This window comes from Meleagris gallopavo, chromosome 2 (genome assembly GCF_000146605.3).
Source record: "Meleagris gallopavo isolate NT-WF06-2002-E0010 breed Aviagen turkey brand Nicholas breeding stock chromosome 2, Turkey_5.1, whole genome shotgun sequence".
NCBI lineage: Eukaryota > Metazoa > Chordata > Aves > Galliformes > Phasianidae > Meleagris > Meleagris gallopavo.
In genome coordinates this window covers 16741615-16757395 of record NC_015012.2, presented here as the reverse complement: position 1 = coordinate 16757395, position 15781 = coordinate 16741615, and the positions used below count along the sequence as shown (strand labels likewise).

Here is a 15781-nt window from a genome sequence, read left to right as displayed (position 1 = left end):
CCTTGCGTCTGCTCTATACTAATGCTAATCAAGCAACGCTGAAAGGCAATTTTTGGATTTCATTGTTTGGCGGTGCTCATGGATGTGGCACCTGGTACACGTCATATCCAATTTGAAAGCAGATCTGTCTCGCAGATCTCGGTCGCTCAAATGGGCAACAGAACAAAACTCAGGCTGAAGCTATGTGCTGCTGTGTTAAAACAGCCAGATGAAAAAGAAGCTTTAGAGCCTGTATAATTATCCTCGCTAAGAAAGGGGTTTACAGATAAAAGCATTTGTCCCTTTGGCCACCTAGATTTTTCCCTTTTGAGACTGATCTCTATCAGGACATCTATTTAAAATTCTAAAGGGTTTTTATTTCATCCCAAAAGTAATTTTCTAGAGCTGCTAGAAAAGAGGATTTACAAAGGAGATATTTTTTTCAGGTGATCTGGGAACTACAGTTATCATTATCATCAGATCTGAAGGTTAGAGCTGTGAGTTGTCCCAGTGCAGTGCTTTTTGAGGGAGGGATAGGGACAGAGCCTAAGATCCAGAGAGGTTTTTCACAATTGCTAAAGATGGAGATTATGTAAAATATTTTTACTGCATATCTTAGTGTCTTCAAGCTGGCACTTTGGAACTTATTTTTATTTTGTAGGAAAGGGTAATTTATCTTGTATAAGTTATCCTCTTCTTTAGGGTAAATTTTACTGGTCAAGCATTTTTCAGCCAATTCAATAACTGGCCAAAACTGGGCACTGAGATGTGATTCACTGTATCTGATCACTTTTCACGCCTTGCCCAGCAACAAGATCCAGCAACAATAAACTCTACCATTTAGTTAATATTCTGTAGAATATGCTAACTTTGATCAGGTTTAAATTTATTTCTTCAGTGTTTTTTTCAGCGTTATATTGAACATTGCTTCTCCTTGGGTGAAGCGGAGGTTTTCAGGGGAGCCCCTAGTAAACCTGTTGGCTAAATAGTCAGGTGTTACGAAATGTGAAAATAAAGGAGGAAAAAATAATAAAATCTACCAAACACTATTATGAAATGTTGGGGTGTTTTCAGTAAGTGTGAGAACAGGGCAAAAAAGAACCAGATTTCAGCTTCTTCTCAGACGTAGAAACCCAAAGTTACAACATTAAAGCACATTGGTGCTGTTGAAAAACCTGGAATTCACTATAGATGTTTAACCTCTGACATGCATATCTGGATGAAACAAAGCACATTACTGTCTGGCCAAAATATTTGGCAGCACTGAGACACAGATTCCTACAGAAACAAAAGCAGATTCCTCGCTCCAGGATTTTGGATTGCTGTCTTTTTGCTGCTTGATTATAATTATTTTTCTGTGCCTGTCCATACTGCTGTGTAGGCCTGCCACAAAGGCTGGAGAGTTGCAGAGGTGTCTGGAGGTGTAAGGCTGCTCAGTTCTGTCAGCATCAGATGGAAATGACTACTTTGGGTGCTGACTGTGCACGATGTTTCAGGAGTATGCCATCTGTTCATTAGGACTTAGTTATGTCTCCAAATTAGATAGCACTCAAGAATGCATAGTCTACCTCCTGGGTGTTGTAGGACCAATAAAACTGTGAATGTGCGCTGTGAACTGCTTCCTCTGGCTGTTCTTTGTATGAGCTCTTCACAAAACCCTTACATCAAGCAGTAAGTGTCTCTGCAGTCATTCCATTGATTTCAATGGCATTGCTCAAGTAGTAACTCAGTGTGAATAAGGGTATCCATCTGGTCCTTGGAGATGTAGCTGCATCAGCTGAAGGATCTGTCGAGCATTCCCCAAGCAGTCTGTGTTCACAGACATAAAAGCTGGCACAGAATTAGGCTGGGGAGAACACTGATAAAGCAACAGCCAGAACAATCCAAGCAATAGATAAAAACCCTGTTACAATCCAAGAGTGGTTCCCCAGGTGTAATTAGGGAGTGCACTGTTATGCAATTAAGAAAATTAATTAGAAGTAAACGTTCAGGGAGTGCAGGTTGAAGACGTCGCAACACAGGCATGTCTAGGTTTGTGTTTTAATTGTGTCTCCAAATGAACTGTATTCCTAGAGTTCTCTACTGACCACTCCAATGGCATGCAGCATAATTTACTACACATATTAGAATATTCCAACCTACCAAAACCAATATCAAAACACACAGTTCACTTTTTGCTCAATACAGCAAACCTCTGTGATCTGACCAGGTTCATTCTAGTTCTAGCTGAACACCCTCAGAAAGGCTTCTATTCTGATTTAGTTGTCTCCATCCATCCATGTAACAATCCTGAGTTTAGGGGTTTCCCTTCCAAGTGTCCTAAGCCAATTATCATTATGTTGCCACCTACTTTTAAACGAAATAAAGGCATCTGGGCGATCCTAATTTTCACACTCTTTTTAAAATTACAGAAATCCCAAAACTGAAGCGTTCATTTGGAGTAAGAAAACCTGAAATGCAAAAATAATACTCCTGACATCTGTAAAAATTTCAGCTGTTCTATGTATAGGAATTTGGAGAAGCAATGTCCTAATTTGAAACTACTTGACTTTTTAAGACATGTCCTGTGTGTGGCACTTACAAAATGTATCTTGTCTTCAGATATGTACCTCCTCCCCCCCCCCCCCGACCAACAGGACATCACCATTATGCAGTTCCATTACATTCCAAAATGGTATAGCCCTTATTTTGGGGTTCAGACCTCAGGCTACACAGATCTATAGAGAGGCTTTAACCCCAAAGGGGCTCCCTTTGGCTTTCTATTTTTCTGGTATTTGAGTATTTGCATTTGTTTAGTGCAGTGGTGTAGCTTCCAAAGGAGTGGAGAGGAGCCTCCCCTCCAAGACCACCACAGGGCAAGGTGGTAGAGCCTATCCTGGGGACAGGAGATGCTGATTTGTATCACCTGCAGAAAAAAAAGGTTTGAAACAGAGCTTCTTGCATCCATCCTACTCAAGGGCTTAAACCATTACATCACCAAGGTTGAGGAGACAGTGTGTGTGGCAGGGAAACAAGTTCCCCATAGACGCATTTCAGATGGAAGCAGTGCTATCACTGTATTTCAGAAGGAACTGGATCCTCCTGATGTGCTGCAGACATACTGTGATTTGCCTCTGGGACTGAGCACTTCAGAGGACTTCTTTATAGAAAAACACCCTTTACTTGGAACCTGGTTGTCTGAGCTAGATGCCAAAAACTGTCAAAACTAAAATATTTCTGCACATGTAAAGGAATGCAGCACCTCTGAGCTGAGGCATCCCCACACGGGTGGCAACAGGACACAGGCAAGTCTGACCTCTGAGGCTCTCAGTCAGGTTCTAAATTCAGGTGGTGGCAGTTTGAGTGAGTACAGCAAAGATGCCCTGCCCTGGAAGTCGCTAGTGAAAAGTAGAGCAGAACATCAGACTTCTCAGTCTGAAGGCTGAATCTGTCTGCTAATTGGCAGAATAAAAGGAAATCCTTGGTGTGACCCACACCGGTATTAAAATCCCAATTTTCCCCTTTACTGATGTTACCATATGAGGCAGGATGTGACCTGCGAAGTTTCTTTTCTCTCTTCATGAAGCTTCTTTATTGTTCGTGCACTTGTCAGCCTGGGCACTAAAATTCAGTTAGATAATTCCTCCTTCAAGCTCTCATGCACCAGACCAGCATGTCTGAAATTCAAACATTATCAGTCCCTGTAAAAACATGCACCAAAAAATTCCAACCCAAAAGCAAGATGAGTTCCAATTAAAATAACTTGTAGAATGCTGGCACTCTCTGCTGGAATCAACTGCACGCTCGTTGTTATTAAGTTCACAACTGCTGCTTCAGAGAGTGTGTTCTCTCAGGACTTTCACTGAAGATGTTTTACAAATTAGAGACCAGATTGCTCCTTTGTCATTTCCTCATGTTCCTTTAACCTTCTTTCTTCTGTTTCATTAATTCCTTCCTCATTCTTTCTGAAACTGAGCATATTTTTCTGCTTTCTTGCATATACAGCTCCCATTTCTCAGCCAAGTCTTCCCCAGAAGCAACCACACAACACAATGTCCTTCTACATGAGACAGAGGTTCCCACCAGGGGACCAGGGAAGGAGAAGACCCCACCATATCTGCGCTGGTTCACTTAGCCTCGCTCCAGCACTGAATGAGAACAGCCTTCTGTTGGATGCACACTGCATTTCTTCATTCTGACTCACCAAATATTAATGGACTAGGATGGGGAGCTTCTAAAATACAATTTACTATAAACTGTATCAGACACAAAGCCTCTTAAAATACTGAGGGTTCCTACCTAATTTGGCATGTGCACTGGGTAAATTACACAGCAGTCCAAAGTTATGATTACAGCCCGTGAAAACATACACGACTTTGCAAATACATGCAAGCTTAGTGACTGTGCCAGGTGTCTTGCTGATATCAAGTCTCAAATAAAAGGTTTTCTTTCCCGGTCAAGCCTACCCTTACGGCATTTGAAATGGATCATCATGGAATCAGTAAGGCTGAAAAGACCTCTGAGATCACCATGTTCAACCATCATCATGCCCATTAGCCCATGCCTCTCAGTACCACATCTCCATGGTTCTCGAACCATCACTTCCAGGGATGGTGACTACCACCTCCCTCGGCAGCCTGTGCCAGTTTTTCCTAATATCCAAACTGAACCTACCCTGGATCAGTTTAAGACCGTTCCCTCTTATCCTGTCTCTGTTATTGAAGATAAGAGGCCAAGTCCACCTCACCACAACCTCCTTTCAGGCAGTTGTAGAGCACAACAACGTCTCTCCCGAGCCTCCCCTTCTCCAGACTGAACAATCCCAGTTCCCTCAGCTGCTCTCCTTAATACTTGTGCCCAGATCCTTCACAGATTCATTGCCCTACACTGGACATGCTGAAGTCATGCAAAGACAGTAAGACACACAAGTGAAAATCTCTGGAAATCCTAAATCCTGTGATATCTGTAGCTAGGCTACACCAAAAGGATTCCCTTTATTAATAAAGAAGGCAATGATGATTTTATAGCTAAAACAATATCACAATGCCACATTCTATTTTCTTTTTCTTCCAGCTGGCCAAGAAGTAGCCTGACATCTCTGAGAGGGGTTACAGGTAACAGGAGAATGGGTTCCTGGTGATAGATCAGCTGCTTTGCTTTTGTGCCTAAGTGGAGGCCCTCAGTGGGGCCGAAGCTGCTTATTTTCTCTGCATAGTCTGTGCCACTGCCAAGGCAGGGCCATCCCTAGGGGAAGTTTAGTGCTGTCCCCATGGAGCTACAGGGCTGAGTAAAGAAACAGAAAAAACAGGTATGAATTTAGGTGAATTAGGTATGAATTAGGCAGCACTGGTAAATTTTGGCAAAACTCTAGAAAAGATTACCATGTCCCACTCCACAACCCAACTGATAGGCCAGGTTGTCTGGAGCTCCTTCCTCCTCATCATTGTTTTAAAGAAAAGAGAGGAATGCTAGAACATTTTACCACATCAGCCAAACTGAGGCATACAATGGAGATACAAATGTGACTGTCTGTGTAGTTAGGAGAATAAGAGAGAGGATATAAAAAGTGGTGTGGGAAAGTAAAGACAACTGAAATGCTGTAAGATGAAATAAGAAGTTCCTCACTGTTGCCTTTACAGGAAGATCCAGACCATTTAAACTAGTCTAGGCAACCAAGGTTGCTTGAGGGATCATGCTGAGAAGTAGAACAGCTAGTTTGGACTTCAAGAAAGCATCATTGCTTTTTTTTTTTTCCTTTGTATGAATAGGAGCTGAGTTAGAAGAAATACATGAATCATCCCTTGAGCTCGCGATGGAGTTTTCACACATTTAGAGCTGAGTGAATAGATTAAAACAAGTAATGTCTGCAGAGTTTTCCAAATAAGAGAAGAGCACTTGATTTTCTGAGTCAGCCCAGTGTCTGAAGAAGAAAATGCACGTGTCTTCTTTCCTGAAAGCAAGAGCCAAGGAAGAAACACTTTCCTGCAGTTCCTGGCATCACTCTGCTCCTATACTGCTGAAAGCTGACTCATTCTGCTTCTCCCTGGATGTTTTCCCACCACTTGCTCAGGTGCTTCTTTCGTCCACCTCCCAGGACTGTTCCTACAGATTATTTTCTATGCAATAATCTTACTCTGGTATGCCCGTCCCTCACAGGAAACACACCGGCCAGCCCTACTGCCCATCCCCACAAGTGGTTTGTGTCGACGGGAGCCTGTATTTCAGGTGAGAGCTTCAACAAGACTTTCAAAGACAGAGGAAGGAGTTAATGAATGGCCAACACTAACAACTGGAATAATTTGCTCTATTAAAGGAAGAGAGGATTTTATGCTGTACGTGCCAGTTATACAGAGAGAGACAGACACCATGGCAACAAGCTTGTCAGGCAGCAGCAGGGCACTACTTTAAGATTAACTATCACTGGGGACATCATTAGTGGTGGAGAAACTTCAAAAGCTTTGGTACGCGGGTTCCTTTCGCACCCACAATCTCACTTGCTTTTATGAACTTCATTTGAATTTTCAGCCCATAAGCTTAAGCTGGGATAACAACAACAGCAGGCTGGGATTTTGGATGCATCCTCAATAAGATGGAAAGGAAAAACATGCTCACAGTATCTCAGCACTTCCAGGCCTGCCAGCTTGTCTGAGCTGTATGGAAATGAAGAACCAACACACAGCATTGAGTCAGGTTCAGTGGGATTGTCTGAAGTGAAGGAATGAAAAGGAGCTTGAAGAGGAGCACACCTTCTGTGCCTACTCACGAGCCATGAATCTGATCATTAGCCTGCAGTGATGCCAAAGTAGAGATCCTTCTGCAAATCTCCCATTCTGAGAGGATGAGCAGGTGGCAGAAAGCTGCATAGATGAGGTTGATTCTTTTTATACTTCTAGCTCAAAGGCAGAATCCCAAATCACAGTGATTGCTTTGCACCTCATGCAGATATTTATGCTGGTGCAAAGCTGGTGTCAGAATCTAATGTAGTAGGAGTTATGTTCATGGGAAGTTCTTCTGTAAACAAGCACAAGACAATTAAAATCAGTCGAATGTGAATCACATTTTAAGGAACAATACAGAGAACTCTAGTTTTCAACTCACTAGGCTGCAGTGCAGCTGAAAACATTTCTACAGCAAAGTAAAGACAGACAGGAAAGCTTTGAGGAGCCATTGCAGAGTGTCTGTGGGAATCTCCTTTCCCCTACTTCATTTGTAAAGTGCTGATCATGCCATTTAGCAAGGTTTTCATAGTGACAGGGAATTCATCACAAATTCATGAGCCTTTGTGACTTGCCTGCATTATAATTCCCCATGATAGACCCACTCAAATCTAGCAGGAGCCAGTGATGCTTCACAGCTCTGATAAGGAAGAATGGCCAAGAAGCAAGGTACAAGAGTACAGGGAGTCTGGATACCCCAGCCCTGACTCAGCCCACCAAAGCCCACTGCAGTCACCAGAGCTGCTGTGAGCATTTCAGCATTACAGCTCCATCAAGACAAACTAGCAGAGCTGATGAACACAGACATTTGTTCATCTTACAGCGTGAGGGAAATAATGGGACTTTAATCATCTTTCTGCAAATGCACTGAGTGAAAAACAGACGTGTGTTCAATCCAAAAAAAGGCTTATTTTTTAGCAGTTGGTGTCCAGGATTCAAGTCCTGTCCTCAAAGAACAAATGAAAGAGGAGGTGGCTCCTCTGGAGCTGCCTGCTTCCCAAAGATAAAGGAAGATGGAATGCAACACTATGCCCATGCAGCACAAGGTGAGAGTCACTGAGATAACTGTGAGAATTATTGTGGTGCGGGCACCTTGTTTGATGTAAGGGGAGAAGAACCGGGAGCATGCGGTGGATTTCTGTGTATGTATGAGTTTTCCCAATTCTGTTGAGAAAGGCCTCTCTGCGATCGTAATTGGAATGAGCTCATGAATAGTGCATGTGAGCAGAAAGCAAATCCAAAGCTGCAAGCTGTTAGCTCACTCTGCTGCATGGTGAGTAAGGAGACGTGTTGCATACTCAAGATATAGGGCAGGGAAAGACATGTTCATCTTATCAAACAGGCAGAGCACTCACTAGAAAATTCCCAAGGTTTTTGAGACCCAGCTTGCCCTGGTAGCTCAGCCTTTCAGGCAGCTGGAGGTACCTAGATACTCATTGTAGGTCGGGAGGCAAATGTCTACCGCAAGAAAGTGGTGGTGACCCAAGGCAGCTATGTGTATGTCATTATCAGTGATATATGGACAATGACAGCAGGGGAAAACTTACAGTTCTCTACTGGCTGATTTTACTCTGTGTTCTGAACTGGAAGGTACTTATTTCTCTTTAGTGAATACCATTTATTAGGAAGGTAGAGTGAAATACTGCAAAAGGACACGTGGTTGCAGCCAGTACCAACAAGAGATGCTAGTAGATGTCAAAGTGAGGCTTGGGGGCTGTGATGAGGCATGTATTCCTGCTTGAAGAAAAAGGAACAAGTCAGTGTGAAGAGAGTCCTCTCTCAAACACAGCTCTGGGGAGAGATGGAGGCAGAGCCTCGGTCCCATGTCTGCCCTAGGGACACAGGCTTGCGTGCCTGCAGCTTCCTGGAAGTGTCAAACAGATGTCTGTTCTGTTAGATCATTACTGGAATTTACAGAAATATTTTCTGTGTGCTATATGTCTGCAAGGTTAACTTGCCTGCATTGCTGTGTTATTACTTGCTCTTTGTAATATCCCAAAATTAAATGCAGAAGTATTTTTTTAAAGGATGTTAGAAGACTTTATGAACTGTTATTCAGTAACTGTATGCTTCTTCTGTGAATCATGTGCCACATCAGTGCATCCCTCATACACCCAAGCTCCACAACCCCTTACATACGCGTTATATTCCTCCCCTAGTGCTTGTCTTTATGAGCTTCTGTGCTCCCATCACTCATCTCCAATAACTGCAGACCCCACCTTTAGGCATCAAAATATGCCTATGGACAAGAATTGACGGGAGACAACTTCACCTGAAGTAACAAGTCAGACCTTCCCCAACCCATCGCTGCTAAGTCAGAATTTGTGACAGTTCAGCATGATACATAAAAATACTCTTTGGGAAGAAGTAATGGAATGTAAGTTTAGCCTTGTTTGTTTTATTTCTTTGGGGTCTTCTTCAAGAGTATATTTACCTTCTAACTGACAGGAAATCACTTATCATGGGCTAAAATAACTTGCCAGTAATAAAAACAAGTTTCTCTCTCTGCTTTCTGTAGCAGGGAGATGCTGAAGGATTGATTCCACATTCGGAGCTCTCTGCTGAATTCATTGATCTCAGCTCAAACCAGTGTGCAGCACAGCCACTGTGGGAGAGGCAGAACAAGAAGTCAGACAATCTGTGAGGCTCACGGTGTGCCACCAGGCACTGCACAACAGCTCCAGAAGAGCAGGCTTGGAAAGGCCACAACTGTGTTGTAATCTGCTCCATGTAAAGCATCCATCTGCTGTCAAACTTTGGGGAAATTCGTTGCCTGGATTGACTTCAGACATTGCAAGCAGGGCCTCTTTTGAGGCATGACCTATTCTCCAGGGTAAACTGCATGGTCTTTGAAAAACAGTAGATTTAGCAATGTATACTTTCAGCTAGATTTAACTATCTGTGACTGAAGGTCACAGGGACTCATAGCATCTTCCTCCCTTTGAGCCAGTCTTCAGCAGTAAGGACTAATTGGATGGACCTCTTGGGGCTCCTTCCAGCTCTGTTTCCTGAGATATATTTGTATCCTGCAAGGGGAAGGCTCAAGCTGATTGCTTCTATTAGTTTCTACAGGAGAAATTTGCATTAAAAACAATAGGGAAAAAAGAGACCTGGCATCTAGAAAGGTCTCTTCTAATTCTGGCATGTTGTTCAGTTCATTCTCTGCCAGAAAACAACATTTTCCTGCTGTGTGTTTTCTAATGAAATGACCACTGCCCTCCAAAAGTAGGCAGTGAAACTCACTGTGTAAGCATCTTCTCAAGTAACCTTAGTATTTTGAATATATCTTTACTTTTTACTCATATTGGATAAATATTCATTTTACTAATTTGGACATGCCTTCTGAGCTGACTATCTTTGCCACAAAAACAAAGTTTTCCTTTGAATCACTGTTGCATTTACTATTTGTAGGAGCGATTCTAGAGAAAATAATTATGCAGTCCATTACTGTAGCTTAGCCACATAGTATGTTAATCTGACCAGCCTCACCTCTGCTAAGGAAAGCTGAACAACTCCACTCTTCTCTTTATCTAGGAGATGAAACACTTCTGCAAAGTAGAAAAGAGTTAAAAAAAAAAAAAAAAATCAGACGTAAACCAGGGAGTTTGGCAAGTCAGACAAAATGTAGAGGACTGGCCTTTTGCCATGATCTAATGGAAATCTAGACTGGTTCTGTGGGAGCATACTGCAGCTGTTCTTCTTTCCTCTTACAAGAGATTTGTAGGTTGCTTCGTGGGGCAGAATAGTTACATCTATAGTAGCAAACTGAGAGTTGGCAGCAGGAGAGCTACAGCATCCAATGCAATAGTATCTGATCTGATATGGCAACAAAGCTGTAAATCAGGCCTGAGTAAGTACCCAAAGGGATAAATGGCACAATTTAGATGGTACAAGTTGGTGGCCAGAGCACTGAACATAGAGTGCAGATAGCTGTAAAGAAGAGGAGTACCCTCACGCTCTACGGTCATTCAGACAGAAGGCATTTGCTACTCCTCTTCTGATTTCTCAAAGAGACACATTTTTTGTGACACTCTCCCATTTCCAAGCAATCTGCTACATTCACAGTTAAAATTAGACACCAAATATTTAGTGGCACCCCAACATTTTCAGGAATTCCCCTTGACTCATAAACAGAGGCACTTACTGAACAAGGTCTCTAAGCGGATCATGCAGGCCACAAAACCGTCAAAATCAATGGTCATCTTGCTGCAGGCATAGCGGATGGCAATGCTCTGCTGCACCTGGTTGTTGAGCACAAAACCTGAAGGCATAGGAAGTACACAAATCATTGACACAGCTGTTACTAAGCTGTCTTTCACGTGACTTATCCATGGACTGCTGCATCTGTGAGCAGAGCCAGATGAAGGATGGAAGATGCTTCCTCCCAAAAGGTCTACTGGATTCCATCACCGACCTCTGCTGTGGGTCTCTTCCAAAATACATTGCTCTGGGTGAAGAGGGGCATGATGTTCTCCCATAGCATTTTGTCAGACTGCATATTTCTCATAGTTTCACAACATAAGCAATCCTATATTCCCCAGATAAATCCCTAATTAGCGAGTCTTGGCACTGCAGCTGAAAAACAGCAATTGCAGTAGAGCCAATTTCTCACGTAACATGCTGGCCTGTATTCAGATCCGTATCAGTGCTATTTCTGCCTCTGGATCATTCACATAGACTCCACCAAGAAGAAGAGAAAAACAGTGCTCCCGTAGATAGGCCTGAGCTGGCAAGCACTGTTCCAAAAGTGAATAGCACACCGCAGACAGGATCTGGTTGGGGACTGTCTGGATCAGTTTTGCACCTTCTCCACTGTAGAGATCAGTGGTAGAAGGAAATCTAGGAAAATGAAGGTTTGGACAGAACTCTGAAGGGGAACAATTAGATTAGGAAATAATGAGGACAGAAATATAGCAAGTAATAATCAGATGGATAAGCAATAGCCACAGCATGGACAATAATGCCAGTGTTTCTGAATGCAGAACAGATGAGTTTTGATGTATATAACAGCATAAAGGACTACCAGGACAGAAGAACAGCACTTGCAATGCTCTGATTTAGGAGATGGGAGGAACCAAAGCCATGAAAAGTCCCTACTGCACTCCTGGTGCTTTTTAGTGGAGAACTGCACCGGTCCAGTGGCAACCCCAAGGCTTACCTGCCTCGCTGAGAGCATTTCGCATCTCATGGGAGTCAATGGTACCTGAGTAGTCTCTGTCCACCTTCCTATAGATTGCCTGCAGCAGAGGAAAGGGGGAATGTGGGAACTCTTAAGTTACGTGCACACAACCTACAACCTCAGGCTTCTGATGGCTGGGATACACTGCCCCTAGCAGCCAAAGCTCTTTGAAATATTAATGAACAAGGGAAGTCTTTCAAGTAGCTACTGGCAAGCAGGGCAGACTGGGAGACACATTCCCATGGGCTGGCAGCTTGCCTGCTTCCATGTTACGTGGCGGCAGACAGGCCACTGAGGAAAATCACTTGGTAAATACTGCAACAGATAAAGTCCATTTTTCTTAATATTTCAGACAAGATGACAGATGCTTCCTACTGCCAGCAGGTTTATTATCCAGAATTTGAAATCACCCAGACCTACAGCACAGACTGGAATCGGCTCTCAGGGCTGCTCTGCCAACGGCAGCCCCGGCATGGAGGAGAGCTCTCCTCATGGACCTCTGGGACAGATGCTCTGAGCTGACCAGCATCAATCAGGTAGCAGCAGACTTCCATGAAAGGGATGTTATCTAACAAAGCAGGTACAGATTTGACCTTACTTTAGTCTGCTTGATTCTGGGTGAACTTCTTGGGATATTATATCTTCTGTCAGAAAAAAAATAATTCAGCATGTGTATAGAACTTAATAATACAAAGATAGGTTTTTGATAGGCCCTAAAAATATGTTTTTTCTGCATACTGTTGCTCAGCTGGCAAAGTAGCATACCTCAGCAGTGAAGAAATGAGCTCATATGAGCTTTAATACAACAGGCAGCAGAGAGAGCTGCCTTTGCCAACAACAAAAAGGAGTTAATCTGGTTTTCCAGGTTTTGCAAATTATGGGAATGGTGGGGCTAAGATGAAAAAGGATCTGCTTGTGCCCTTGTAAATCAGAGATGCTTCTTTGGCCCTGGAACAAACTCCAACTATACAAGAAGGAAATCTTCCATGAGTATCTTGACCCCTCCCATATTTCTGGATCTTTACTTTAGAGCTGTGAGAGAAGGAGAGACACTCAGAAATATTACATTACCAAATACATCTGAATCTTCATCCAAAGTGTCTTGAATTCTATAAGCCCCAAGGAGCCAGTCCCATTAGTCTTGGAATGTTAAGTAGTGATTCAAAAATCAGAATTCCTCTATCCTTACCAAAACTGGAGAGCAACCAGTGATTAAAAATAGTTCATCCAACACAGTACAGTCTTAATGCAACATAAGTTTTCATTCATAATACATCTCCATCTCACACAGACATGCCCACAGCTTTATTTTTGCTTAGCTAAATGTATGCCAAGAATTTCCAGGATATCTGCAGACTTGAGGAATGGTATATGGGATTGCTGAATACACTATTTTGTGCAGTTAAGAGCAGGTCGAATTCTTTTGGGAAAAAAATGACTGGCCTTGTGGTGGACAAGTGTTAGAAACCAGAGGAAGGAAGTGTAAGTGAACACATGCTGTGACCTCAGCATGACTATGTCATGAGACCAACACTCAGTGTTGACAGTGTTGACAGTGCAACCCTGTCAACATGGCTCTTGGCCCTACTACTTCCCCCTTGCATCAAGGTAATGCTAGCCAGAAGAGCTGACTACTTTCCCTTCGCTATGCAAAGCTCATCAGCTCCCACATGTCCTACAAGTTATACAGAATTGGGAAGGCCCTCCAGTCTGTCTCTGCTGCTTTGAGCTCGGTGTTCTATGAGCGGTACCTGATTTAGAGATGGAAGCTGAGCTGTGCTTAAAATCTGCCTCGTGCCAAGCATGCTGTGCATGCACTTGAGACTGCGCTGGTGGTGTGTCCAGGCAGAACGTTCCTGCTTCTCTTCCCTGCTATTTTTAGGGGAAGGTTTAAGCAAGGAGAGATAAAGAACAGGTGAGAGATCAGCTGACAATGAAATGATTCAGGTTTCTGCCATTCTAAGCTGATAGAGGAGCTTGGCTGAACTTTATGTGCCAGGACAACAGAAACGTAACCTTAGCCTTATCTCATCAAGAAGTTTTGCAAAGGAGTTCCAGAAACTTTAAAGGTGATGACATCCAAAGGATACGTCTAAAAGGCTGATCATCTCCCTGCAAGTGTTAATATTGAATCCATCACTTCTTATATCTTTTCCTGGACAAAAGAGAAGAAAAAGTCAAAGTCAGAAATACTTCTTAGACAAAAATTCTTTTCTGCAGACCATGCTGGAGTTGCTATTTGCCTTAAAATCTTGCCAGCAAAGCAAATGCTCTGCCATTTCTTCCACCATTTCCTTCCAGCTGATTAACATGGCTTTTTTAAGGCAGGAGTGTTAAAAGGGAATGCTCTGGATTTTGGGAGTGGTGAGCCTCTTTCTGTCTACAGAAGGTATACAGCAAAATAAAAATATTTTCCTACAGTGAAAGCAGATGGAGTGCTCCTGCAACCAGGCTGACCACCAGTGGTCCTTCTGAGAGGGCAGAAAGAACATGGTGCCTCTGCAGGACAGTAGCAAGCAGCTCTTGGAAGTGGACTACTTCATAGTAGAGGTTGAAAAAGCCAGGAGAAATTCAGCTGGGACAAAACTTCATTTTTTCCATCACCCTTAGCTGACAAAGCTGGGTTTTGTCAGCACAGATCCTACTTGTGTGCTGAGAGATTGATGTGCAGATGTTAGTCTGGACCAAAGGGCAACTTTATGCCTCATCATTTCTGAGCTGCATTCAGTGAGAATCAAATAATGGTACTTACTCTTTGCCAAAACCCTATTTAGAATAGTTTGAAGTTCAGTCGCAGTCACTTCACAGTCCTGGACAGAAAACATGTTTAAAATTTTAAGATAAAAAGCATTTGAAGCACTGTCACCCTACTCTAGGCAAAATCTTTGATTTTTTTTCTAACACTACATTTACCTGCTGACATCACATGAAGGAGATCCTCAGAAACCATGAATATTTCCTAGCATTTCAGGTGGGAAACAAGTGGTTTGTTAGGTGCCATAGGGATGTGGCCCAGTAAAAGTTAACTTTTTATCAGATTTGACTGTGTGGGATCATTGCTCTTGTTCCTTTTTCAGCTAAAAAGATTCAGGAGAGCATTTGAGATTTTTTAAGCTTATGGATACTGCAGCCAAACAATACTAAAATTCCCATCTCAGAACTCACAAATGCTTTTCTAACTAAGAAGTTGTTTTCCCCATCAACTGCCACTGGCCACCTGTTCATTAAGAGCACATCTGAAGAGGCAGCCACAGGCTGGCACAGCAGGTTTTGTAGATACAAAAATACAATAACAGAGAGAAAGTTCAGCCATCAGCTTTCTGATTCCTGGGGCTTTTAAACAAAAAGGAAGCAATTGAACAAATAGCCAATTGTTGGAATTATATGCTAACTCCACAGGCAATTTATTTCACCATGGAATAATATTTTCATAGTCCTTACTCCCATCACCCATATTTTCAAAGTCATTCCATAGCTAGTACTGCTGAGTGAACAAATCACATTTTGCACCAATAAGAGGAAAAATGTAGTAGAACTGTTCTATTGTAAAATAAATTGAATTGAAGCAGTGAGTTAATAAAAGGGGAGAACTGCCTGTTTTTTGAAGACCAGACAGAAAGAGGAATTGGCAGGCCAAATATTTGCATAATCATAACAGCTAGAGGTCCCATTTTTTTCCTTTCATTTTAATCCACTTACCTCTCCAGAGAGCTTTTGAAATAGAGTCTTGAACTCATCATCTATATCTTTGTTATCAACATGAGGCTAGAGGAAAGAGATGACCAAGATTGTGGTTTACAATATGGTTCTTAAAAGGGAGACATGGATATCATAAAGGAGCTTAACGATGGATGGGTTAGAGAAAGGGAACAAGAGAGCTTGTTCTACATAAATATCAAGACAGAAGCATTTCTTAAATCCTTAGATC

The 15781-nt window shown here is 42.6% G+C and overlaps 1 protein-coding gene across 1 annotated transcript in view; it reads right to left on the bottom strand.

Annotated features, from left to right (window-relative positions):
* Positions 1 to 8784: 8784 nt before the first annotated feature.
* Positions 8785 to 15781, bottom strand: part of CAPN8 (calpain 8) — a 28367-nt gene continuing 21370 nt past the window's right edge. Inside the window, exons 14-21 of the mRNA XM_003203833.4 lie at positions 15553 to 15618; positions 14606 to 14663; positions 13944 to 14008; positions 12925 to 12993; positions 11833 to 11911; positions 10819 to 10935; positions 10164 to 10222; positions 8785 to 9279 (exon numbers count right to left, since the gene is read on the bottom strand). Coding sequence (XP_003203881.2) covers positions 9256 to 9279; positions 10164 to 10222; positions 10819 to 10935; positions 11833 to 11911; positions 12925 to 12993; positions 13944 to 14008; positions 14606 to 14663; positions 15553 to 15618 — 537 coding nt within the window. The 3' untranslated portion in view covers positions 8785 to 9255. The remainder of the gene's footprint in view (positions 9280 to 10163; positions 10223 to 10818; positions 10936 to 11832; positions 11912 to 12924; positions 12994 to 13943; positions 14009 to 14605; positions 14664 to 15552; positions 15619 to 15781) is intronic.